The sequence below is a fragment of the Juglans regia genome, chromosome 10 (assembly GCF_001411555.2).
Source record: "Juglans regia cultivar Chandler chromosome 10, Walnut 2.0, whole genome shotgun sequence".
In the NCBI taxonomy this organism is placed as follows: domain Eukaryota; kingdom Viridiplantae; phylum Streptophyta; class Magnoliopsida; order Fagales; family Juglandaceae; genus Juglans; species Juglans regia.
The window spans coordinates 7,143,618-7,171,551 of NC_049910.1; the positions used below are offsets into that span (position 1 = coordinate 7,143,618).

The 27,934-nt window shown below is 36.5% G+C and overlaps 2 protein-coding genes across 7 annotated transcripts; both read right to left on the reverse strand.

Moving 5' to 3' along the window:
* Positions 1 to 6,262: 6,262 nt before the first annotated feature.
* Positions 6,263 to 8,730, reverse strand: LOC108990430. 3 transcript variants are annotated; one of them, XM_018964398.2, is made up of 3 exons: positions 8,565 to 8,730; positions 7,060 to 7,165; positions 6,263 to 6,792 (listed from the first exon to the last, which is right to left on the reverse strand). In XM_018964398.2, exons 1-3 carry the CDS (start codon positions 8,688 to 8,690, stop codon positions 6,785 to 6,787), a joined length of 240 nt encoding a protein of 79 aa, XP_018819943.1. In that variant the 5' UTR covers positions 8,691 to 8,730; the 3' UTR covers positions 6,263 to 6,784. The 3 variants fall into 3 exon arrangements, with proteins under 3 accessions (XP_018819943.1, XP_018819941.1, XP_035550375.1); XM_018964396.2 differs by having other exon boundaries at positions 6,263 to 6,797; XM_035694482.1 differs by having other exon boundaries at positions 6,263 to 6,797; positions 7,060 to 7,187.
* A 1,273-nt stretch (positions 8,731 to 10,003) lies between these two features.
* LOC108985512 (OVARIAN TUMOR DOMAIN-containing deubiquitinating enzyme 11-like) lies at positions 10,004 to 24,081 on the reverse strand. Of its 4 annotated transcripts, none has more exons than XM_035694883.1 (10): positions 23,875 to 24,081; positions 22,174 to 22,375; positions 20,525 to 20,598; positions 19,631 to 19,685; positions 19,442 to 19,516; positions 18,717 to 18,790; positions 18,566 to 18,614; positions 11,528 to 11,612; positions 10,487 to 10,543; positions 10,004 to 10,394 (listed from the first exon to the last, which is right to left on the reverse strand). In XM_035694883.1, the coding sequence occupies exons 2-10, from the start codon at positions 22,339 to 22,341 to the stop codon at positions 10,351 to 10,353; spliced, it is 681 nt and encodes a 226-aa protein (XP_035550776.1). In that variant the 5' UTR covers positions 22,342 to 22,375; positions 23,875 to 24,081; the 3' UTR covers positions 10,004 to 10,350. The 4 variants fall into 4 exon arrangements, with proteins under 4 accessions (XP_035550776.1, XP_035550779.1, XP_035550777.1 ...); XM_035694886.1 differs by having other exon boundaries at positions 10,108 to 10,394; positions 23,988 to 24,068; XM_035694884.1 differs by having other exon boundaries at positions 10,108 to 10,394; positions 23,698 to 23,880.
* Positions 24,082 to 27,934: the final 3,853 nt, after the last annotated feature.

Sequence of the window (27,934 nt, forward strand, 5' to 3'; positions counted from 1 at the left end):
TCTCCTACATGTATCTCTCTCTCTCTCTCTCTCTCTCTCTCTCTCTCTCTCTCACACACACACACACACACACACACACACACACACACATGCCTCGTCGCCTTCAATGGTAATGCTATTGAACTTAGTATGTGGAACTAGCTAGCCAGAGCTGTCGAACCGAATATAAATCTCCACCCTACCAGGACTTATTGCCTTCCTGTAAACAAATGATTGAAGACGAAATGAAAGTTTCCTTTTCAAAATTCTACACGTAAGGGTCCTAAATCTAACATTTGTGTAACATCAATGGTGTGGTAAATAGGATCAATTCAAATAAGAAAAGAATAAAACTTTCAACTTCTTTTTTTATAATGTCCCTCTATCAAATTGGTTGATGACAAAAGAATTGTAAGATAGCTGTATGCAGTGTATTATTATTATTATTATTGTTGCTTAATGGCAATGTCTGCCATATCAAGCTGTATTCTGAATTTCTGGTCGTCTCGATGGCCTGCATGCCCTAATTCTCAACTTAGATGCATGCCCTATTCCAAAATTTTAGAATTCCCACGGATTGATTTACGACAACCTGTGCATATATATTAAGTTAGAATCTGTACTAAGAGAGATATTTCCAGCTTTCAACAGAAGTAATTCCCCATATTACTGGGGAATTAAATAATTGTCTTAATTATTGCCAAATTCATATATTGCATTATTACCAGTACTACCTCAGAAACAAGTAGCTAGCTAGATATCTTAAGCTTATTGTAGTACTTGTGAGAGTTCATAAACTGAACAAATCCAATTAGACTAGAAAATTTGATCCAATCCTATATACAAAAATTTTATATGCAGACATTTTTGCATACTCTTTACGCACTTTACTAATGTAATTGGCTACGTATTAAAAAAAGTTGATGCAGCCAATCAGATAAGTGGATGAGTGCGCAAAGAGTACGCAAAAATAACTGTATCATGTAACAAATCTCCCCTAGATATATATATATATATATATATATATCAAAAACTCTATATGCAGTCACTTTTGTATACTCCTTGTACACTCTATTAATGTAATTGGCTGCGTCACTTTTTTGTATAAAATCAGCTAGACGTGTAAGTTCACAAGGAAGCTCAATTACAAGCCGGAAGCATGACAAGGATTTGTTTCCTTCTTTGAAAGATCGTGCATAAGGGGATCATAGCATCAAAACAAGTAAGCTTGGTATGTGTGTGTGTGTGTGTATATAGATAATATTAATATCATCTTATAAAAGAAAGTTTACAAACCGATTAAGTTACAAATTAATATGATATGCCAAATTTATTTTATAATAAAATGAATATATATGATGTACCATATCCGGCCATGTCTTATGTGTTTTGAGGCTTTCTTTAATTATAAGATCTTTTCGTAGATCAAGTATATATTAATCTCTGAGATGATCATGAGACTGTCTAAATTATAGTTTTTGAAATACTAGCTAGCTGCACTAGTACATGAAGAAGAAAAGAATATGAAAAACGGAAGCCATAAATGGGTGCTGTGAGCTTAAAGCACTAAGGCCATCAGAATGAAATCTTTACAAGGTTAGTGGCGAAGGCATTGACTTCTTCGGAGGGATACATCTCAAATGGTTTGATGCTGTAATGGGTCCCGATGGATGATGAGGTACTAAAGGATCTGAAAAAGAGGTATATTAGGAGAAACAACTTGATCATCAGTTGGGTTAGATTCTATATATCACCAAAGTCTTACATACACGTACAATGACCTCCCAACTGTGGTCATATCAAAAACAGCATCTTCATCGTATTCTTTGCTTCTTTTCCTAATTTATGTGAGGTCAAGGAATAAAAAGTCAAAGAAATTACTCGATCAAAAGGAAAATCATGAGGTCTGAGAGGCCATAAATTAATACATGAGGATTATATATAGGATAAAGAGAAAAGAAACATGCACTTATACGTCATGACAGGAACCATAAGCCAAGCTAGCCATGTCTGAGAGCTTTGCTTTATATATGTTAATGGAGGTCTTAACCTTAGTTAATTATCAGTACTGGATGATCACTTCGTTGAAACAGATGATCGGGCTTGACCAAGTTTATAAGTAAGCAATCGATTTATCAGCTTAAATATGAGTAGATCATATTGATTATCAAAGTCGTTTTTGCATGGAAGATCAAGCTAAATTTCCGTGCAAGACTACTACAATTTATTTGGGTGCTCGGATGCTTGATCATTAATGCATTTTTTGTGAAAATGGAACAGCTATATACGTACAATTTAACATGAAATCCAGAACTGTGAGGCCCTAAAATATGATCACCTTGACTTTTGGGAATTAAAAGCTATTTAGTAGCTAGGTTGAGCTCAACTTCAGCTAAATCCAAAGATGATCACCACCACTAAAAAGGGAGACAGCCATAAATACAAGCATTTATTTGCTACATTTCTTAAGGCCATTCATTCACTGAAGGGTCGACTAAATTAGTAAGCATCCTGGAAAGGAATCATCAAGTTGCAAAGCTGGAATTCGTCCAAAGAAAGATGGAATCGTAGATATATAGAAATGTGCAAAGCTGGCAAAATCAATAAGAGAGATTCATATGGGGGGGGATCTGATTCTTATAATAATAATCTCTGTTAATCTTTTTGAAGGCTATAAATAGAGACTTCCAAAATTGTTATTGGCATCATCGATCTGATCAATTGGAGTATGAAATCGAGAGGAAGAGAGGTCTTACATGTAGATAAGAGAGTTTTTGTTTGGTAGCCAAGGATGACTTGCCTCGTACATGATCCTGATGATCTTGAGGACAATTTCAAATTATATATGCATCATGTGTATATATATTTCACATGCACGATCCTTAAAATATTAGGGTTCGGGCAGGCAAGTCAACTTGGCTAGGCTGACAGTCTCTTGTCTCTCATGCTAGGCCTTCTTTTCTTCCAATTAAGAAAAATGCTTGTTGGGGTACTACTAGTACCAGTACTTCATGCATGCATGCATAAACTCTACGAAATGAATGCAAATTAATACGATCGAGGTACGTACGTACGTAATAGCTCCATCCTGATCCAATTCCCAGTACTTTCTTTTTTCTTTTGAATTGCTCACGGACATGGATTTGATCTTCTTTGTGAAAAAAGAAGAAGAAAATGAAAAAAAATCATCATCAAAGGCAGATACTGATGCTTTGATCAGTATTCATTAGTAGTACTGTACTATTAATTGTTTGTTTCATCCATATATACTATGGGTAGTGCTACAGCCCCCGCTGGGGGCTCCCGCTGGGAGCTCCCGCTGGGGCTGTATTAATATTATTTAATATATATTTTATTTAAATAATTTTTATATAGATTTTTTAATATTTTAAAATATTTTAAAAAAATAAAATAAAATAAAAATATTATTAAGAAAATATTTTTTTAATCCAAAAGTAAAAAATATATATTAAAAAAATATTTTCTTAATCACGAAGTAAAATAAAAAATTATAAAAAAATATTTTTTTATAATTTTTTATTTTACTTCATGATTAAGAAAATATTTTTTAATAATATTATGGTTTTTTAAAAAATATTTAAAATAGTCATATTACAGCCCCCGTTGGGGGCTCCCGTTGAGCTTAACATGTACTTTTTTATGTGTAATTTTTTAATTTATTTTTTATATAGATTTTTTTTTACACTTATAAATATTTTTAAAAAATAAAATAAATTTAAAATATCATTAAAAAACACTTCCTTAATCAGAAAGTAAAAAAAAAATCATTAAAAAATACTTCCTTAATCAGAAAGTAAAAAAAAAAATCATTAAAAAACACTTCCTTAATCAGAAAGTAAAAAAAAAATCATTAAAAAACACTTCCTTAATCAGAAAGTAAAAAAAAAAACACTTCCTTAATCAAAAAGTAAAATATAAATCATTAAATATTAATTTTTATTCTACTTCGTAATTAAAAAAATATTTTTAAATAATATTATAATTTTTATTTTATTTTTTAAAATATTTAAAATTATTAAAAATATCTATATAAAAATAAATTAAAAAAATATATATAAAAAAATGCTACAGGCCCAGCGGGGCATGTAGCATTTTCCATATACTATATTTGCAAGGTTCTATAAACAAAATATATAATACATAGAGATGATTCCATGTCTTGATCTCTTCACTTGTTGATCATCCGATCATCTAATTATTAGAATTCTCTTAAGCCAATGCAAATTAATTAATATCTAGATTTAACATCCTATGAGTGATCATGAAAGCCCTGATCTCCAAATATGATTATACCATGACCTACACCTTTAACTAGCTAGTACTGCTGTCTCCTTAGTGGCACATTGCTATGAGCAACGAGTTTGATGCCCTTATTCCAAATACAACTTGGAATTTATGTTCGTGTGACCAGACGTTCATGATGATCATGACATTAATGTCGTGAGATATAAAAGGGAAAACATAAGCAAGAATATGTTATATACGCACGATTGGTTGAAAAAGAGTAGGATCTACTATTAAAAAATTAATTTTCTTTTCATGTGAGTCTCATATTTACTCACTTCTTTCGAAATGATTACATGCTATCATTTCTCTACTACTAAACTAAAAGCTACAATTTTTTTTTGTAAACTATTCCTCAGATTTAAAGCTATCAGTTCAACCAAAAAAATAAAAGAGAAAATTCTCCAACCCATACTCACATATATAGGGGCCGGCTTATACATTGTTGCAATATTCTCGACCACCCTTTCACTGCATCACCCACATATTGATCAAAAATGTCTTTCTCAAGTCTTACATCCTTGGCTCTTTTCTTGTTAACCCTCATTTTGCTTTTTCAAAATGTTTTTGGAGTAAGTAATGACCGAGGTTCGCTGTTTAACCCCTCAAAGCTTCACGGCCAATGATCATGACCTTTATGATATGAATTTGAGTGAGCTCTCGAGCTATCTTTCTTATGAAATATCTTACACTAATTTTGCACTTGGCACAAAGAATCAAGGTGAAGACAAAGCCTATGGGGTGTGCGTCGTGGCAATGCCTCCGACAAAGTTTGCCTGAACAGTTCCGGCACTGCTTGTTCAAAATGTCTTGGGGAGTCGATTGCACTTCTTTTGGAATGTTGTGGGGAGAGTGCAGGAGCTAGGGTTTGTAGTTGGACTCGTGAGGTGAGGTGAGATATATATATATATATATATATATATATACATATACATATATATGAGAACTACCAATTTTTCAATGCCTAGATGGAGTTGGAACCATCTGGGATCGCATTTGCATGCATGAACTCTCCTATATATAACATTTAACATTCCCCAATAATAAATGTTGTGTTTTGTGAGAATCTGTTACTTTCGGCTTTTGTATCCCTTGCATAGTGTCTCAAGTTTCATCTGAGCTGGTGCACCATTGAAATAAAGTTCTGTTGTTCCTTTGTTGTACTTGAGAACAAAAACAAACATGCTTGAGTTTGATTTTTATAAGCAGTGCTGGAAATATTAATGATGTATGCTGAATGACACTGTCCCGACCAATATTCTGTAAGGAAATATCGTCCACGTGGTTTGGACCAGTACCAACTACTTTTTCTGATCATTGTTCTTTGCCTATTCGGTCTACCTTTGAAACTCATGATTTCAATAATCTCCAAAGAGAAAAAAAGAAAAAAGAAAAATCAGAACTAATAAAAAAATATAAAGGATAGGGAGGGCAATTATCAGGTGAAGAACCACCATATATCACTCCAAGAGAAGGTGGATGGAGGGGACACTAGGTTGCCCCCTCATTACTAAGTTGGCTCTCAAAATCAATTGCTCAAAAGTTGCAAGACCTGTAATTCTCTTTGGCAAGACAATTTAAGATTACTATCTAACCCCCCACATTTAATTTGGATTACGGATCTATGTCAATTGTCAATCATAAGTTATGCAAGCCCCTAATCTGGTCAACAACCATTGTTCAAGTAATATACAACAGTACTTAATTGGTTGGCCTTGTCTACAAACAATTCTCCCTGTACCAAAACTAATCACAGTAATAAAATAGAATAATAATAAAAATTTCATCAAATGGTTTCCCATCGATGCATTACATGAATAACATGATGACAAAGATAGAAATACTTGAGATGAACTTGATCGTCTAGTTATCCATCGATGTATTACCAGACAAATGGGATTACCACAATGCTCATTGATTTTATAATCAAACGAGTTGCAGTTCTAGGATTAAATTGAGGATTGAAAAAAAGAGGAAAAGAGGCAAACAATTAAAGAACATCATACGAGAAAAAGCAATCTAATAGTTTACATGTCCGATTTCTCCCCCATTTTTGTACCAGTTGAGTTATATGCAGCATCAGCTGAAGACGTGTCAATATCGTTCAGACCCAATTCCTCATTCTGTTCCCATAACCTCTCGTATTCCTCAAATGGAGGGAGGCAACCAATTAAAGAACATCATACGAGAGAGAAAAATAAAATATTGTATATTGTAATAGAGAATTGAATGAACAATACAATGAACAAATAGAGGGAATCCATCTCCAACCAAAAGGTAAATGCGGTAGCAAAAGATGGCTCACAGTTCCAAACCCTGCCCCACTGCCAACCCTAAAGTATGGCAGTGTAAACTTTAATCCACTAGGCCCACGTATAATAAATTTAGTGAAGGTGCTTTCAATCCAAACAAGGATTATTGAAGGTGCTTCGAATCTAACATCCTTGTTTCCATCAGCAGCTGTAGCTGAACTCCCATGTATGTGCAGTATTGAGTATATTTATGCATCTGTGCTATAAAGAGAACACACATATGCCCACACCGACAAAGAAAATGATGTATAGAACGTGCTTCAGATGTAAAATGCAACTCATTCGCTAACTATGGTTTGATTATTAAAAGGCAGAACCAAAAGACTAGAAGGTATATCCCTTTGGCAAAAGTGTAGTCCACCCACGTGAATCCATAAATGGCTAAAATTATAATTATAAAATTATTTTTTAATAGTCTAATCTAATTCAGTATAGAAGAAGATCCTTGGGAATCAAAACTTACATGTCATCTGTTCGTCATCTTTGACATCATCTGTCACAGGTGCGACAAAAGAATTTGCTAAAGCATCACCTAGTATTAAGGTCCAAGGCTCTTCCAAACTCAGAAGCTGTAAAAGTAGTAGAGTTACACTAGAAAGACAAGGTCAAAAACAGAGTTTCCACCAATCATCAAAAGCCAAGTGAACCATGACTTTGTTCCAGAAGAAGATGACATCATGCAATACTTTTCTAGTACCCCTCACCATGGTGACAAAGCTATAACAATAAAATCTCCCCAAGGAAATCGGTCCTTGGGAGGCAAAGGATGCACACATTGTCTCTTGCTGCTGGGCTCCATTGAACCACATCTGGTGAACAACTTAGGTCTTTTTCTACAGCTAAAGAGATGTGGGAATATCTAGGGCGGATATATAATCAAGACAACAATCCGTTTTCAGTTGGAATCAGAGATAGCAAATTTCAGTCAAGGTAACCTTTCTATTGAGCAGTATTATTCTGTTTTCTTGGACTTGTGGAGCAAATACTCGGGTATTACACATGCTAAGGTACCCAAGGAGGCGCTGTCCGCACTTCAGACAGTTCATGAGGAGAGTACATGTGATCAATTTCTGATGAAAGTAAGGCCAGAATATGAGGCCTAATTGAATAACCACATGCTGCCTCTCGACCAGATTAAGGGCTCATTTGGACACTTGGAGTATCTCAGAATTCTGTGAATAGTAGTGAAATAGGTTGAGTTAAGATGTTTTATTGGATTTTGGGAAATGCGAGAGAAAAAGTTAAATAAAAATATTATAAAGTTAAAAAATTGTTTGAATGTTATTTTTTAATATTAGTTTTGTTTTCAAGTTTGTAAAAGTTGTATTGATTTTTGTGTTTTGTTTTGAAACTTGTAAAAGTTGTATAGTTTTTTGTGTTTGATAATGATTAGATAAAAAAAAATTGAAGATTTGAAATTAAAAAGTGTTTTGTATTTAAGCGATGTTTGGGAATGAAATAACGAGAAGTTTTGAGAATTATGTGTCTCATCTATGTGTCCAAACAAGCCCTAAGAGTTGCACAAAAAAGGCTCCTAAATGCACGCAGATAAAGTACTAACACTCATAGAAAAACTCATTCAGATGCTTATTTGATTCGATTAATTCCCACTCATACACTCTGATAAGAAATCAAGTAACTTTATTTTACACAGTTGTCTATTTGATTATTTCTCCCCCAAGGTTTCTTCAACAATATGTTCTTCTTACTTTTCGAAAAGAAATTGCATGTTATTCTGGGGAAAAAATTTAGTCCAAAGGCACAAAACCGCATTTGTGTTCAAACGCAATTTGTAAACCAGACCCAATGACAGAGCATTTCTACTAGGAACCAATATTCAACACGTTCTCAAAAGCCCAGTGACACAACACAAACGAATATAAGCACTTGCAATACCGCACCGCATTTATAAACGGAAACAAATACAAAAACAAAAAACAGAGAGCGGAGGGAGAGGTGTGAGCGTACGTTTTCGCCGCAACGCATACAGAGGCTTTCGACTTGGTAAAGAGGGGCATCGTTATCTTCTGCGGAGACAGCTTCGACAAACGACCTCACGTCCACGATTTGTTCTTTGTTGCTGTTATCTTCCATCTTTACTCCTTTTGCTGTTCTCTCTCTGTCTCGCGGCAGAACAAAGATGAAAGGCTGAAAGCAACTTAATAGAAAGACACGAAAAAAGGACTGGAAATGGAGTTATTTGACCCGTGAACCACCGTTTTCAGACCCGACCCATCTTTATGGATTACTAATTTACTACTAGCTATTTAGTTTATAAAGAAATAGAGAAATGCTTTGAGTCCGAATTCGATACCCAAAAAATGTTCTGAATGAGATTTTTTTTTTTTTACCGAATGATTAAGAAAATATTTTTTAATAATATTGTGAATATTTTTTAAATATTTATGATGATTAAAAAAATATATGAAAAAAAAAGAAGAAAAAAATTATACTATTCGGGACATCTTTTGGGTCCCGAAATATCAAGTAATGATATTTATAAATTGACGTGAGTTGATGGGTGTATTAAATTATAAAATTATTTTTATTGTTGATACAATTTTTTGACGGGTTCAAAGGCCAACAACGCGGTCGAATGACCCACAATGATGATTTTGACATTGATAGGTACTTAGATGCTCATCTATAAAATAAATAATAAAGATAGTACATAAATATTAATAAAATGATAAATGCAACAATTTACGTGATTAAGCATAAAAACATAACTATTAATAAAGATAGACATATTGTCCCATGTTCGTAAAGACTCCCTCATTTTATAAGTCTTATTCGTTCTATAGATTAGCTGAGTTATAATTGGCTTATATCACTTTTTACTTTTTTTTTTTTTTTTTTTTTTTTTGTATTTCTTCCTTGTATTATAATAATGACAATGGATTTCGATAGATTGATCTTAGTTATATCACTTTCACTTTTTTACATATCAATTAATCACTTTTGATATATTTTTTATTATTGATAATGGGCTTCGATGGATTGGAACTTAGTTCATTTTATATCCAACATTTATTATAAAGAAAATCTATCATATAACATCTAGTTACAACGTTTATGCCGGCATGAAGACACTTTCCATACTGATGACATGGTGCGATTTAATTTACAAGTTTTATTAGAAAGTTTTAATAATATTGCCGAAAATACAGAGGTGTCGATACTTTCTTACAAGACATAAAACTGGGTCATGGGTTTGCTGGGAAATTGCTACAGATGCATACAATATCGTAATCTTTGTTTCTTTTAAAGCGAAAATGTCTTTATCTTAGATGCTGTCGTGCATGATTGTTCACAAGACTAATAGCTAAAAGTGATGGCTTTTAGCAAATTGGTCTTTGTGAATAGTGTCTTTATGGCTCTTGTCAATGACAATGTTATTCCAACCATGAATTCAAATGGCATTCCTCAAAGCTTATGCCACATTCATTTGACAATACAATCCATATCGTACAGATTACAGAAACACAAGCAAAATGTTAGAACCAGGAGATGATCATCAAAGTCTTTCATTTTCTGTTCTGTGCATTAGGAGTTTGGAAACCAAGTAACTGCAGAATCAAATTTTAATGCATATTTACATACACAAAAATAATTTTCGAAAAAAATAAAACTGAAATATAAAAGTCTGCACTGCATACATAAAAAATTAAGGTTCCATCCGAGGATCATGTGTAACGACATCGAGGTACATGTCTGCCGAGTCGTAATCGCTGGACAGTATAATGCTTGAATTCTAGAAAAGCCAATGTTTTTTTCTGGCTACCCTGGTGGGAACATCTGTAAATAGATCCAGTAAAGAATCAGAGTCTTATTTGTGACACTATAACATTGAGACAGCAAAGCTAGTACATGATAGCTTTGTTTCTCACCTCCACTTCCGTATAATGAATTGTAGTGCACTTCACTCCAAAAGCTCAGCCAGAGTTCTAGAAACACAAAAGGTCAGTCATAACTGAGATATAATAAAATATAAGCCTTACAAAAGTAAGAAACAGTTAGATGAAAAGGTCACTGAACTGGCATTGTGTTGTGAGCAATGAAAAATATTGGTCAATAAATAATTGAATAAAAGTTCATCTGGTCATTTGACAAAAACTGACAATCTTCTTATGTTCTCTTCCAATGGCCCCAATTTAGATCAATGATATTGTCACTGCTACGATGCATAAGTTACTAACCATTCAATTGGTGGTGACGCCAAAACCACCTTACTGCTTTAAAAACAATGTCCCTCAAACCGTGATGAGATTAATTTTTTATAACAATGTCCCTCAAACTGTGATGTCATGAGATTAGTCTGCCCTGTATAACATTACTTCTCTAGGTTACTACCATAAGATTCATGGATAATTAAAGCAATGCATTAATAATTTGGATTTTCACCAACAGCAAAAGAACATTTTTTTAAAAACCAACAGAAAAGAACATATTACAGTGACATAACTGCCAAAATTACATTCACCATATAATTTTGGCAGTCTGGTCTCCGAAACAAATAATAACTATAAGACTTCATACTAATTCAACTAGTAACTGAGCAATATAGGGATTCAGTTTGTTTAAGTCCGCTTCTCTACCCTCCCTCACTTAAGTTTTAATGGTTTCGGGTGGCTGTTTTGTGGAGCATCTTTTTTTCTTTTTCCGTAAAAATAGATATTATAATGTTTTGGGGAGCATCTATTGAGGTTTGATTTTTTACATTAAAAAAGTTCATTCACTTAAACGTCTCCCTGAAATAATGATGAGTAAATTTACAAAAGGACTACACAAAGTAAGAAGCTGATAATCTTGAGCCAGCATACATAGCTCATACTGTCAACAATACAAGAAATAATAACAGCATAGGAAGAAATGAATTGTAGCTGAAAATAAACATAGGAAATTCAAAAGAAATCTGGTTATATATTTACCTTTAGTGGGATTCTGGTCTTTGGGGAGGATTTCAATATAACAAGTGTCTCGGAAAGATGTCAGTAAAGAGATTTTGGCTCCAAACTAGAGAAAATTCCATGATAAGTCAGAATCCAGTCCTCCCAAAAGTTATTGAATAATTTTTTTATAAGTGACACAACGAAACCAATAGGAAAAGACTAAATGTGTAACAATACAGATAAAACGGTGTAACATGAGAGATGAACTTCAAACAACAGAGTAACAGAACATGAGAAGAACGAGGAAGCATAATGTGAACAGATCTAACCACCTCAAACAGTATCAGCCATCATCTCTAAATCACTAGCAATAAAGCTTGTGGAGAAATTAGGCAAAAGTTATTCAGCAAGGACTCATGCTAGCTAGATGTGCCCCATTTTTCGTGGTCAATGCAATCCTGAGATTTTTCAAGATTGGGTCCACATTTGAGAAAGTCATTTCCATTGGTGTGAAGTTCAAAGCATATACTTTGCAAAGGCAAACTTTAAACAGACATCCAGGGTTTGGGAGAATAAGAAACGAGAACTTTAAACATACAATTCAGATTAATTGGAACATGGGAAGAGATGAAGCAATCTATAAGCCGAAAAGTTGTTCCTCCTGGCATCTTAAGGTTGTTTGTCTAACACAATAGAATGTGTGTCGAGGAATGCACTGAAAAGTTCTATAATTTGGTAACTTGACCAGGTTGCAGATAGCCTTTGGATTGGCTACTTGTCAACCAGATACCATGGTTTCCAATTGATATTGCCTAACAAATTCAGGAGGATTTGAAGGAGAATCTTTCCGAACATCACCTTCAACTAGTTGACATATTCCCAACATCGAGTTTTCTCCTCTCTCTCTCTCTCCTAGAAAATTTTCTCTCCGTACACATGCATTTTTCCTTGGTCTGTTTCTTGATATTGGGTCTGGTTCTTGATTAATCTAGCTTTACCAACGTGGGATGATTGGTTTTAGTTAGATGGCTCGTGTTATAGAACTAGTTATTGAGTCCAAATGCTTTATTATAGCACTATGTGGAGGTGGTGGACTGAGGGTTACTGAGAGAAGCTGGAAGACAGAAAACTCGATGCTGATGGGTTTATCCTCTATACATTGGCTTGGAAAGGTGTTAGAGGAGAGCTTGAGCAGAAAAAAGGAGGTATACTCGGCAACACGCGAGGGTTATTGTAGTTTTATTGCCCAACGTTGTGAAAATAGGAAAGGAAGATATGTAGAAATATCAGAGTATGCTCAGGGGGGAAGAAGAAATATGCTTTGTATCCCAGAAGGTGAGAATGGTTGGGGATGGAGGAAGATGAGGGAGGCTTTGTTAGAACAAAGGAAAGAAAGAACAAGGGAAGGTGGTCTGCATGGAGGAGCCAATCCGAATGAAGGAAGAGGGAAACTGAAACACTTAGAGAGATCGTATAAAGAGGTTCTTGCGACGTCGACACCGAGAGCTGCGAAGGAGAAGGTGGCTGCTGTGGCTGGTGCGAAGGGATTGGACAAAGGTAAGGGACGTTGGCAAGGTAGGGTGAACCATGCCCATGGCAGGGCCTCTGTCGACTGTCAGACATGGGAAATGCAAAGGAAGTTGTTGGAAATGCAGGGGCAGTTACGTGCATTGCAGAAGGATATGGCTACTATCGTAGCCTTTGTCGGTTCATTAAAGGATTGTGAGGGAGCAGATAAGCTGAAGGAGGTGGATGGGCTGAGATTCACTCGCAAAAAGGCTCAACAGAAAGGAAAATTCAGCAAAGGATGGAATGTTTGGCGCCGGTCGAAAGCAGAAGATCAAGCTGGGGCTGGGCCGTCTCAAGTGAAGGCCCAAAGCTACGGACCACAGCCTAAGGCCCATTCATGCGGGTCGTTATCCAGGACCCAAGTAAACGGGTCTGGATCCGGGTCTTCAGAACTCGCGAAACCGAGTTCTAGCCCGATACACTCCATCGAGCGTCACGGGCTCGGGTTCGCGCCGGACAGGGTACAGACGACGCCGACAGAGTTCGAGGAGCAACAGACGGCGCCGACGGAGGTAGTGGAAGTCGCCGGTGTGGTCTCGCCGGAGGCTTGTGCCCGAAATCCTCTGTTAGGCGTACAACCTAGGGTTCCTTCGGCAGAGGAGAACCAGAGCTTGCGTTTGGGGGAGGCTGGGATGTCTCTCTTTCCAGTGGAAGGGTCGGGGAGACCAGTAGCAGACCTAGAGTTGGCTGAGGTAGAAGAAGATTCTGATGACTTCATGCATTCTGTGGAAGATGAACTTTTCATCCCATGTGGTTTGGAGGATTTTTCTATGGGAAGTGAATTTCAGAATCAGAATAATAAAATGGGAAACCCTACCCCACTAAATTATTATTTTCCAGATCAAGCATCAGATTGGGTTATTCATAAAGCTAAAGAAATTCAACATGTTGTGGGAATTGAATGTGTTGGGTATGAGGAGCAGTTTATAGCCTTGTTAACTGCTATGGAAGCTGGCCATCATCAAGAAAAGAGGGGGAGCACAAAGAAGAGTAGGGAATTAAAAAGATTAATGTGGTCGATGAACTCGGAAGCAAGTTCTAGTAGGAAGAAGGCAAATGGGAAGGGGCTGAATGTTCTCCAATGAAGCCTAAGATTTTATCATGGAATGTCCGGGGCCTAAACGAGGTAGAGAAGCGTCTTCGGATTCGTCGTCTACTTCGGGAAGGGAAAGCGGACATAGTTTGTTTACAAGAGACAAAGTTGAAGATGATTAGTAGGAGGATTATCCGGAGTTTGTGGAGTAATTTTTATGTGGATTGGGTATATTTGGCCTCTTCAGGGGCTTCGGGAGGAGTTGTGATAATGTGGGATAGACGGGTAGTAGAGAAAGTGGAGGAGTATATAGGGAGATATATGGTAGCGTGTTCTTTTAAAAGTGTATCAGATGATTTCTTGTGGGCATTTGCTGGAGTGTATGGACCTAACTTAGATGTCAATAGAAGTATTTTATGGGATGAACTTGCAGGGGTACAAAGTTGGTGGGACCTCCCATGGTGTATTGGGGGGGATTTCAATGTGGTGCGCTTCCAGAGTGAAAGTTTGGAAAATAGAAGATTGAGACCAGCAAGTCTGGAGTTCTCTGAGTTTATTTTTGATTTAAACTTGGTAGATCTTCCATTAGCAGGGGGTCCAGCTACTTGGTCAAATAATCAGACATGGTCCCGTTTGGATCGTTTTCTGATTTCTTCTGAGTTCGATAGCCATTTTTCGGATGTATGGCAAAAGCGTTTGAGTCGTATAACTTCGGATCATTGGCCTATTCTTCTGGATTGTGGAGGTGTACGTAACAGCAGAAGGTGTTTTAAGTTTGAAAATATGTGGTTGAAGTCAGAAGGTTTTGTGGAAAGGGTTAAAAGATGGTGGACGTCGTATCAATTTGAAGGTACACCCAGTTTCATTTTTGCAAACAAACTGAAAGCATTAAAAAATGATCTAAAGGAGTGGAATAAACAAGCTTTTGGAAATGTGGAGGAGAACAAAAATTCCAAGTTGATGGAAATTCAGTATTTTGAAAGACTACAAGAAGGGAGGCTACTAAATGAAGAGGAACAAGCACAAAAAGTTTTGTTGGTTGCTGATCTTGAAAGGATAATCTTACAGGAAGAAATCTCATGGCGCCAAAAATCAAGAGCTCTTTAGTTGAAAGAAGGGGATCGGAGTACGAAATTTTTCCATAGAATTGCGAACTCACATAGAAGAAATAATAACATTGAAGTCCTGAGAATTGAAGGGGTTGAGAATAGAGAAGAAGAGGTTATCCAAGACCATGTGGTTGTTTTCTTCAAAAAGCTTCTCACGGAAGAGGTGGGTTGGAGGCCTACGTTAGATGGTCTAGCTTTTGACACTATTGAACCAGGGGATGTTACCAGATTGGAGAGGGCTTTTGAAGAGGAAGAGGTATTTGAAGTGGTTAGAAAGATGGCAAAAGATAAGGCTCCCGGACCGGATGGCTTCTCTATGGGTTTTTTCCAAGAGTGTTGGGAGGTGATTAAAGCAGATCTTTTGAAGGTATTTCAAGAGTTTTTCTTGTTAGGAAAGTTTGAGAAAAGTCTTAACACGACTTTTCTTGCACTAATCCCTAAAAAGGTAGGAGCCATTGAGATCACAGATTTTCGGCCTATAAGCTTAGTGAATGGTGCTTATAAGATCATTGCAAAAGTGCTGGCAAATCGATTAAGTGGGATATTGGGAAAAATTGTTTCCAAACCACAGAATGCTTTTGTTAAGGGTAGACAGATTCTTGATGCGGCTCTTATTGCTAATGAATGCTTCGACAGTAGACTGAAGATGGGCAAAGCAGGGATTATGTGTAAATTAGATATGGAAAAGGCGTACGATCATGTTAATTGGGATTTCCTTCTTTATTTACTGGGTAGGTGTGGGTTTGGTGAGAGGTGGAAGTCATGGATCAGATGGTGTATTTCTACGGTACGGTTCTCGGTGTTGATTAATGGTAGCCCAGAGGATTTTTTCCCTAGCTCTCGTGGTTTGAGACAAGGGGATCCGTTATCTCCTCTACTTTTTGTCATTGTGATGGAGGCATTGAGTAGGATGATCTCAGCCTTAGTGTCTAATGGTTCCATCAGTGGTTTCCAGATTGGATCACCGAGTAGGGGTATCACAACTGTTTCTCACCTGTTGTTTGCAGATGACACGCTTATCATGTGTGAGGCTGATCATGCTCAGTTGAGGGCGGTGAAGGCATTGCTGCTGTGTTTTGAAGCAGTTTCTGGCTTGAAAGTGAATTATGATAAATCTGAGTTGGTACCGATTGGAGAAGTTCAAGACATAAGGGATTTGACGGGCATTCTGGGGTGTAAAATTGCGTCTTTACCTATGTCTTACTTGGGATTGCCGTTGGGTATAGCACCGAAGTCTCGTATGATTTGGGATACAGTAATTGAAAAAGTAGAAAGGAGATTAGCAGGGTGGAAGAGAATGTATTTGTCGAAAGGGGGTCGGACTACTTTAATCAAAAGTACACTTTCCAATCTTCCCACCTACTTTTTATCTTTATTTCCTATACCGGCAAGTGTGGCGGGTAGACTTGAGAAGTTACAGAGAGGCTTTCTGTGGGGGGGCTTGGGAGAGGAGTTTAAATTCCACTTAGTTAAGTGGGAGATGGTATGTCGGCCTATCTCCAATGGCGGTTTGGGTGTCAGAAATTTGAGAGTTTTTAATCGGGCTTTACTAGGCAAATGGTTGTGGAGATATACCAAGGAACCAGAGGCCTTATGGAAGTCGGTGATTAAAAGCAAATATGGTGATCTAGGGGAGGGGTGGTGTACCAGAGAAGTGAGAGGAACAGCGGGCAAGGGGTTATGGAAATACATTAGAAGAGGATGAGAGGTTTTCCAGCGATACACTAGATTGCACTTGGGGACAGGTGTCAAGATCAGATTTTGGAAGGATGCATGGTGTAGTACCAGTGTACTTTTAGATCTGTTTCCGTCTCTTTTTTTGATTGCAAGTAACAAAGATGCCACAGTGGCGGAAGTTATGGAAGTCTCAGTCACAGGTAGAAACATTCATTGGAACATCAACTTCAACCGGGCGGCACAGGATTGGGAGATGGGAAGTTTTGTAGAATTTTATAGCCTCTTATATTCTGTTCGACCGAACATTCAGCAGGAAGATGAGATGTGTTGGCATCCTGCAGAGAAAGGGGTATTCTCAACTCGCTTTCTCTATAAGGTTCTCACACAAGAACCAGAGATACAGTTTCCTTGGAGAAAGCTTTGGCGCCATAAGGCTCCTCCCAAAGCCTCTTTCTTTGTGTGGACAGCGTCTTTGGGTAAGATACTCACTACGGATAATCTAAGAAAGAGAAGGATAATTATTGCAGATTGGTGCTGTATGTGTAAAAGAGGGGGTGAGACGGTAAATCACTTACTTCTACACTGTGAGATAGCTAAGACTATTTGGGATGAGGTGTTTAAAAGGATGGATATGGCGTGGGTGATGCCGAAAACAGTTTTGGATGTATTGGCTTGCTGGAATTCTATCCGGGGGATGAGACAGATTAAAGCAGTATGGAAGATGATCCCTACCTGTATTATGTGGTGTCTATGGCAGGAACGAAATGAGAGGACTTTTGAAGACAAAGAGAGATCTGTGGAGGAGCTAAAATTGTTATTTTTTAAAACTCTTTGTACTTGGGCCATTGCTATAGACTTAAATGGCATAGACCTTCATGAATTCCTAGTTTCCAACATGCCTTCATAAACAGGGCATTTTCTTTGTATCATGTTACTTTGGTAATTCAATAAAGTCTTATTTTACTTATAAAAAAAAAAACTAGTTGACATGCAGGTTTGGAATGATTCTGGTTTTTCAGGTAATGGACCTGTCAGTCCTTCCACTACAAGGAAACAAAAACTCGAATCCTAATATGTCAATCCTGCAGTTGTTTCACAAGGATGACTCCTTACATGAAAAAGTGGGACACAAATGGAAACTCCTCCATAATTCTACAGACATCAATTCTCTTCAGGACATCTGAATATTCATCAATAATTTGAGTTCTTGTGGTTCTCGATGCACACAGTAGGCTATAGACATGCAGATCGAAAAACTCCTACAAGTTAGGTTGTCATTATTGAGAACACAATGCATCTTTGGTGAAGTCACGACACACCTAAGGAGAACAAAGACACTATAGTCCCTAGTTTCATTTTGCAAACATCATCTCAGGGGGAAATAAGCTGATGGGTTTTCCAACTAACCCTCCTTGTCAGCTTCATGGTAACACAATTTTTGCAAGAGAAAGCTACCTTCAGTATCATATTTAATATAAGTTTTCTCTTTTTTCTGCTCTTTGAGCAAGACAAGAGAGCATACATACTATTTTTCCCTATAAGTAAAACAACTCCCACTTGTTTCATCTTTAGCATGGTACAAGAATAACTGAACAAGAAATTTGTGACATGAAAAAAGTAGTGCAAAACATTTTTTCCTGAGGTCTCAAGAGATGAGTGGGAAAACAGATAGATAAATATTAAACTTACTCGATCTGCAGCTGCTTGTAGAGTTACGTGATCTCCCCATTCACCTGATCTGGTAGAATACAAAGATATAGACATTGAATTAGCGTTTACTTCAAGTGATGAGAACATTATCTCTGATTTTGCAAGAAAATCAACAGGAATCACAGCTTACTTTTTCATCTTCTTTAGGTAGCTTTTGTACTCCATTGGGACATAACCTTCATATAATTTTCTGTGATGCTTTAGCTGGGAAGAAAATGGGGAGAGAAGTTCCATCAGAATTTACTCCCATCTCATAACATTCAACATTTAGTATTCTGAACATTCATATCACATATTAAACATTCAGTACATGAAAGGGGATTTGTGGGGTTCGTATGAATCAGTTTTCAGAGCCTATAAAATCAACCCCCAACACAACCACCTCTTGGAAGTTATATATCCTACCCAACACCAGACCTTGACCCTCCAGTAGAACCCAACCGATTTTGGTCAGGTTTGGTTCAAGTCTATCAGCAAGGTCTGAAGCTCGGGTAAAATATCCCCACTTCATTAGACTAGCCTTGCAGGCTGTTTGGATGCTCCGGCATCAATCTCCCTAACTTTCACAATTGCAAAACTCATGCTGATTGTATCATATCCAAAAACCAAAAGAATCCCAGGACAACATTACAAATTGATAGTCTCCACCATATATTCCAAAGAACATGAAGCCCCAAATGTCAATGATTGCCAACCATCTCAAAAATAAGCATAGGAACCATTAATGGATAGAATATTTCCCCATGGAATTCTGACCATCCAAGAAATCTATCTATGATGTTTACAATATTCATATATTTTATTAGCTAGAGAAGTAGAGAAGTGAATGCACCAGTGAAGTTTTGTGTTCCATACCTGCTTGATGATGTGCTTTCTTACATGCTTGTGATAGTCAGGATTGCGAAACAACTGGTCTGCTAAAGCTCGAAACTGTCCAGTATTTTTGAACAAATATTTTACTGAATATTACAAGTTGAAACTAACACCCAAAGAAAGGGGAAATCATGAGTTGATACAAAAGAAATCAACAACACTTATTTGAACCTGGCAATTCCCGTCACCCTCCATCTGCAGCTCAGCTAACCCATATGTGACCAACCTATGAAAACCAATTCATTTTTTTATCAGTAAATAATAATTTTATTAAACCACATCACATGCACATGTAAGTTGGTCCAGAAACTCAATTACAAATGTCCCCGAGTATAAACATTGCTAAGGTGCTCTATGAGCTACATTTTTTATTATTTGCTTTGATGATATCCTAATAAGAAGCCAACCAAGAAGTGTGATAAAGGAAAACAAAATTCATGAAACACCACTGAAAATGCATAAGAAACTAGAAACTTGCACAAAAGTGACAATCAAGAGAAAGCTAATGAAAAGGTAACCAAAACAAAGATGCACACTCAAGGTCCTAGATCCCCAAGTTGCCCAAGGCACTAGGCACCACAAAGGTACCAGCCCAAGTGGAGCATGATGCCAAGATGCAGTAGCAGTTGATAGTGCCTTTTTCTTAAGAATATAACTGTACTCATCAGCATCATCATCAATTTACAGTACAAGGACTTCACCCTGTCACATGTTTATTGCAAAGAAAGAAACAACTTAACATGTTCAGGTTTAGTAGAAGGTAGAATTGGAGACTAAAAAGATAAGAAAATCCAAAAAAGAAGATGGAAGGCCTCCTTCTTACATAAAATGAAGGAGCAAACTCAGAAACAACCTTAGCGAGCACTGAGCTCACCTTTGACACAATGGTACTTATAATAAGTTTCCGACTTAAAAAATTAAATAAGTTAAGCTCACAATACACACTAAGCACTGGAATTAAAAATAATAATAATAATCTCACATGCCAAGCTATGGCAAGTAATGAACTTTTCTTTTCACTAAGCTATAGAAAAAAATGCATCAAGTTCATAATAGAGTTAAAACCTTTCAGACAGCCGCTCATGGTCGAAGGTTGCATCATTTACATCAGGAATCTCCCCATTAACCCGGGGGGTATGCTGCCAACACAGAACTCATCAATAAGTGCTAAGATAGCCAGGTACTTGTCAAGTTAATAAAGAAGGCATACATACATATATACATATGAATATATATATATATATACACACAGTTATGACTTATGAATGCTTCACCAAATCCAAAACTTTCAAGGACATCGCAAAAATTCCGGAAAATGTTCGTTATGACTTTTGAGGAAGTTTGATAGACTTGAATATGCCCTGAGAGTTCCCCTGGATTACTCTTGATACACGGTTCTGGCAGGTGGGAGCATGTATCCAAGGTCACACCCCAAGGGCAGGTTCGAAGAGCCCTGCCTTGAAATCTCACGTCATCAAAAACAGATGATATAAAGTTACCCCAAAGTCAGCAAGATAATTTCTGAGTAAAAGAATCTCAATCAGCACATTATTGTGCTTCTGCATTGAAGGGAAACACTCTAGTTGGCCAAGGAAAAATTTATTAGTTTTTCATCATGAAGATCTAAACTAAGTTACAACCATAGGTCCCAAATGGTATATAACTAAGGTTAGACAGAATGAAATGCATGACAGCAGCACCACATGAGATGAACATACAAAGTTAGGTTTACCAGTCGAAGTCACTTAAGTCTCACATAAGAATAGGAGCTCAGAAGCCGAAGGATTTTAGACTTGTGTATAGACCATTGGCCTGATATTTTAAACCTGAGGATAGGTCTTTGTCCTATTCTTTATTGTAAACAACTGTGAGGAAACGAGTAACACAAAAAGGAAGGTACTACAATAGAGAATAAGTCATAAGAACTCTACAGCAAACTACCACCCAAATACCTAGTATACGAAGCTTTGGTTTCTTTTATGAAGCATGTTTTCCTAGTTCCTCCCTCCTCTCTTTCATCGGCTTATTCTTTTTCCGTCTTTAATTTTTCTGCAGTCTCTCTTTTGTATGCGGTTTTAAATAGTACCAGCCAATCCCACCATCAAAACCTCCCCAACTAACTTAACCCCTGGTCTATAGTCAATAAGCAGCCACACAAAACTGTATGACATAGTCTCTTAACAATTTGTAATTATGCCAGAACATATAACTAAAAACTACAAACATAAAAGCACATGCACATCCATACATGTGTGTGCTGTATGGGTGTACACGAGTAGATGTAGCTATTTTGTGTGCCAATATGCATAAAACCTTCTTCTCTGTCCTCAATAAAACTCCAAGTTTTGATCCACATTAAAACCAAACAAATTCAGCAGTAGCTTAGACAGTTGACCTTCTGACAATGTGCTTTGTGAAAGAATATATCACCCACACTTAAATATTTTCATAGACAGCAAACAGTGATTACAGAGTACCATATATACTTCAAAAATTGCTGCAAATTTACCTATAGAAGGCCAATTTAAATCGAATACGTGGTTCCAAACAGTGTTAAATCAAGAAGGCATTTGCATAGTCTTCTCATTAAGCATTTAGATTGAATAAAGCAAGCAACTTCGATTCGATAATAACAACAAAACCCCCAAATTCCTTAATACTTGAAGGAATTATATGAGAAACAAAACAACAAATCAATTTAGTGAGGAGCATACAGGGATGGAATCCAAATGGGAGAGCCTCTTCCCAAGCCTGCCATCCAGTTTTGATTGTTCTTCCTCTGCTAAGATGCTTGCAATGGTTTGGTCATCCTCTGTATCCTGGAAGCTGCTGTTCAAACTGGAGCTAGAGCTTGCACTTGCAATGTTGTTGCTTCCATACATACTACCTCAACTGAAACCGATAGCTAACACCAGCCTACAAAAAATGCCAAGATAAAATAATTTGATGAATTAACTTGATGTATGGGAGTACCCCACATGTACATATTTACATCCATGATGGTCACGGAGTGGTGCTACATGTGTAAAAAGAGTGGGGAATCGGTAGATCACTTGCTCTTATATTGTGAGGTGGCTGGAGAGCTATGGGCTGGTATTCTTAGGCTTCGTTTGGAATCACAACTTCTCTCAACTCATCTCAACTCATCATTACAACTTTTTCAAATCCCAACACAAAATATAATAAACAATTCAACTTTTTCAAATCCCAAAATAATAATAATAATAAAAAATAATATTCTAACAATATTTTATTATCTCAACTCAACTCAACTCAACTCACTTCAACATCCAAACGCAACCTTAGTAGAGCTGGGCTGAGTTGGGCTATGCCCAAGAGTATGGTGGATCTATTAGCATGCTGGAATAGATCCCATAGTGTATTCTCTCTTTTAACAAGGAGCGCGCAGCGGGGAAAATCTGGAACTTTTTTGTATTCTCTCTTTTGGTTTTCTGCTATTGTATTGAAGGGAGGGAATGTTCATGAGTTTTTATCTTCTTTTTAGCCTACTAGAATGTAATTAGGTGTCTCACTTTGTATACTTCCTGTGTACTTGGGCATCGTCTAGTTTCATTCACATCAATAAAGATTATTACTTATAAAAAAAAAACATATTTACATGCATATTAACAAAAGCTTATTATTAATCCATATATACATATACACAAATAACCATAGGAACTTTAACAAACAAGTATGCGCTATACGCACAGACATCAACCCTCAACCCAGAATCCCAGATCCTTCATCTAAACGAATAAGAAATACCCATCCGCTAAAACCAAAGAGAGTTACAGGACAAGGAACCCAAAATCAATCACTGTTTCTTCGTCCGGAATTCTCTATTCTGGTTGCTGATAGTTCATGCGAGAGAAAATAAAACTTAACAGATACATTCAGTACAATAACTTAAATTTCTATAGATCGTTATGAATTTTTCAACTTAGGCTCAAACTTGAATCTTATATTTTTTTCCCTCTCAATTCTCAGCGACCAAACAGAATATAACCACGATTGAAAGCAATTTGGCAGAGAAGAAGAGACTGGGAATTAATCAAGAAACCAAAACAAAAGTAAAAATACGAACTCAAATAAAGAATTAAAGAATACCCAGAATTTAAATTAGTAGGGAGACAATCAACGAATAGCAAGAACAACATATTCTTTAAACCTTGTGCTGTAAGCTATGCCTTATAGTATCATTTATCTCAGTTTAGCATCCATCACAAAAATATTACCGCCAATCACCCAAGATTCCGTTCTTTCATCTTTTCTTTGGTTTCGTGAGCTAGCAAGCACGGGTATAACAAACTTCCAAGAAATGGAATCAGAAACAATGCACGGAACAATATGCTAAAATTGTATAAAAAAATCGCATAATATCCCATAACAGATGAACAGAAATTGTTAGTTACCCGGATGTGAAATAGAGAGTAAGAACCCAAACAAATAAGGCGTCAAAGTTGGCTTTTTTCTGTTCTTTTGTCCCTTTTTTCTATGGGCGGGCAGGCGTTGAAGTTTTTCTAACCTTGAAAGATGATAGTTATGGCCAACGCTCTAAGCCTTGGAGTCTTGTAGTGGACGTCATTCTCTCTCTTCCCTCAGACAGACAAGAAACTTCCACACACGCACTAGCGCAAGGGACTCCATGAAGCCGCGTCCGTGTCAGCTTATCTCCAAATAATTATCAGATGCACATACACGGTCAAATTAATTTATTATAAATAATCATTAATATCTAATTCTATTTTGTTGAGCTAACGTAAACCAAATATTTTTACTTGAATCAAACATTTTTCTTATAAATTATGTTAAATTCTAAGCCATCTCATCATTATAATTTTTTTAATTTTTTATATAAAATAAGATAAATAAATCAATATTTTAAATCTTAAAATAATAATAATATTAAAAAATAATATTTTATTTAACTTATTTTATCTCATTTTACTGTTCAAATGAGTACTAAATTTTATTAGCCTTCCGGTATACACAAAAAATGTGTGCCAGGATTGTCCTCAAGGCTCAAAGTACATATTTTATTATATTGTTTTCTAATCCCTGATTTTTACAATCAACTTTTGACATGATTCAAGAATTCGACATGAATGATCTCAAAAAAAAAAAAAAATCGATATGAATTTAATAATAAAGTAGTTGATTAAAGTTAAAAGGGTTCATCAATTTAATTAAATGGATCAAATTAAAATTGACTTGTATATAGTTCGAACCTGATTTAATACTACTCATGAATCCCAACACATGACATTCAAGACTGATAATTTTTATCTTTGAGTGTTGCTAGAGTGCCACCCAGTTGATAATATAAAAAAAATATTAATACACTAATAGTCACTTAATCAATAAGTAAAAAAAAATATAAAAAAAATTAAATACATGCGTGGTCAAAATGAGGAGACAAAATGGGGCAGCATGGTAGCGTTATTCTTTATCTTTAACTTGCATACCCAACATGAATCCAACACCAAAATTGTTGGGAATAAACCGTCTAACAAAAGGCGGAGACGTTTGGATTCGAAGATGAGTTGAAATGAGTTGAGATGGATTGTGAATAGTAATGAGATGAGTTGTGAATAGTAGTGAGATTTGTGAGTTAAAGTTGTTGAATAGTAATGAATAGTAGTGAGATGAGTTGAGATGAGCTGAGATGAGCTGAGATGTCCTGCGAATTCAAACGTCTCCTTAAGTTGAAGTAAATAATAGCAGAAGCAAACAAAATAAACAAGCACACAAAGAACATTAAGATCTAAGTGGTTCAACAATGTGAGTCTATGTCCACTGACGAGATCGGTTTCAATATTTCACTACAACAAAAGATGGAGTACAAGTATTGATTACAAAAATCCTTTTCCAAAGTGTCAAACACACACTTGGAAATATCACAAAGAGGACCTCTCTCTCTCAATACAAGTTTCGGCTGCCTTAAAAGATAAAAAATCTCAAAATGAATGTTGAAACATTCATATTTAGACTGTAGTGGCGTGGGCCCTGATTTACAAACGTTTGCTCAAGCGAATGTTAGGGTTGCTATCCTGCTCAAGCTGAGTGTCTAGCAGTGTCGAGTGAACTCTCTGTTTGCATCCAGCTCGAGCTCATTGTCAAGTAACTATTGAGCGAACTCACTGGGTGAGTCTTTGCTCAAGCAGCAGAGACACCGCTCAAGCGAACAATCCTTAGAAGTGCTTTTTCAATAGGATTCAAGCCACCTCTCAACAAATCTCCACTTTGACTTAAATTCTACCAAGCCTAACAAGAAATTATTAACCAAAGAACCGATCCCCTCTACCAAATCCCCTAAGGGAATCACATACCACGAACACCAATCAAGTCCAAACAAAATTTGAACTTGTATATTGGAACTAGCTTTGTCATCATATCTGCTGGATTTTTAGTAGTAGCAATCTTCTAAATTTTTAACACACCCTCTATAACAATTTTCTGAAGAAAATGATACTTGACATCAATATGCTTTGTCCTCTCATGATATATTTGATTTTTGGTCAAATGTATTACACTTTGATTGTCACAAAACACTGAAATTGCATCATGCTATAATCACAAATCACTGATCAAACCTTTCAACCAAATGACCTCCTTAACAGCCTCGACTGCTGCCATATACTCTACTTCTGTAGTTGATAAAACAACATTATATTATAGTGTTGCTTTCCAACTAATAGCAGAACCACACAAAGTAAAAACATACATTGTCAATGATCTTCTCTTATCCAAGTTCCCAGCATAATCAAAATCAACATAACCAACCACCCTTGAATTGTAGTTAGTTTCTCTATCAAAGAGTAAACCAAGGTTCGAAGTACCTCTCAAATACCTGAGTATCCATTTCACAGCCTGCCAATGAGCTTTACTCGGGTTAGCCATGTACCTGCTAACAATACTCACTGCCTGTGAAATATCTGGACGAGTACAAACCATTGCGTACATAATACTGCCAACTGCACTAGAATAAGGAACACTAGCCATGAACAGTTCCTCCTGTTTGTCTGAGAAGATAGAGATGCTGAAAGTTTAAAATATGTAACAAGTGGTGTACTTATTAGTTTAGAATTAGACATTCAAAATCTTTGAAGAACTTTCTCAATATACTTTCCCTTGGATAAGTACAACTTTCTAGCTTTCTTATCTCTGTGGATCTCCATCCCTAAAATCTTCTTTGCAGAACCTAAATCTTTCATTTCAAACTCATTTCTGAGTTGGGTTTTCAACAAACTAGTGTCAGATATGCTTTTAGCAGCAATAAACATAAAATAGCAAATAAATGAAAAACTCATAAGATAATTGCATACAATAAACTCAACTATCATAGTTGCTCCTCACATAACTATGATCTATCATAAGGGAATCAAAGCATTTATACCATTGCCTCGGAGACTGCTTCAAACCATACAATAATTTATTCAATCTGTACACATGATCTTCTTTTCCTTGAACAATGAACCCATCCGGCTGATGCATGTAAATGGTCTTCTCAAGCTCACCATACAAGAACGTTGTTTTAACGTCAAGTTGCTGAAACTCTAGGTCATGCGTTGCCGCCATAGCAAGCAACACCCTGATTGAACTGTATTTCACAGCTGGAGAGAAAACTTCATTGAAGTCGAGGCCTTCTATCTGACTGTAACTTTTTGCAACTAAGCGTGCCTTGTACCTTGCATATCCAACACCTTGGATTCTCTCTTTTCTTTTGAAGGCCCATTTATAACCAACAGTCTTCGTCTTCTTGAACAACTTAACCAAATCCAAAGTTTGGTTCTTGTGAAGAGACTTAATCTCCCCAGTCATTATTGCGCACCACACTCCTTACTTTTGATAGTTTCTGAATAACTGGAAGGCTCCTAACCATCTATGTCCTCTGCTGTAGCAAGTGCATACATCACCATGTCTGCATAAGCATATCTTTGAAGTGGCATAATCTGTATCTTCTGTCTACCAGTAGCAATACTGTAGTCTTGCTCACCTTGTACGCCATCATCAAAGTCAAGATCATGCTCATAAGTAATAACATGATCTTGGGTGTCGCCTGGCACCCCTTCTGAAACCTCAACCTGTAATTCCACCTTCTTGCTATTACTGTGCTCTTCACCTGTAGACACAATCAACTCATTTCTCGAATAAAGCTTGGATTGTTCATCAAATACTACATCTTGCTAATTACAAAGTTAGGTGGTTTGGGATCAGTACACCATAACCTGAATCCCTTCACCACACTGATATATCCAATGAATATGCCATTCTTTGCTCTTGGCTCAAGTTTTCCATCATTAACATAGAATATGCAGGACAACAAAAAATTTTCAAATTTGAATAATTAGAGGGAGTACCAGACCATACCTCATTTGGAGTTTTTAAACCAATATCTGTGGCTGGAGAACGGTTAACCAAATAGTAAGCTATGTTGACTATTTCAGCCCAGAAATCTTTGGACTGTCTCTT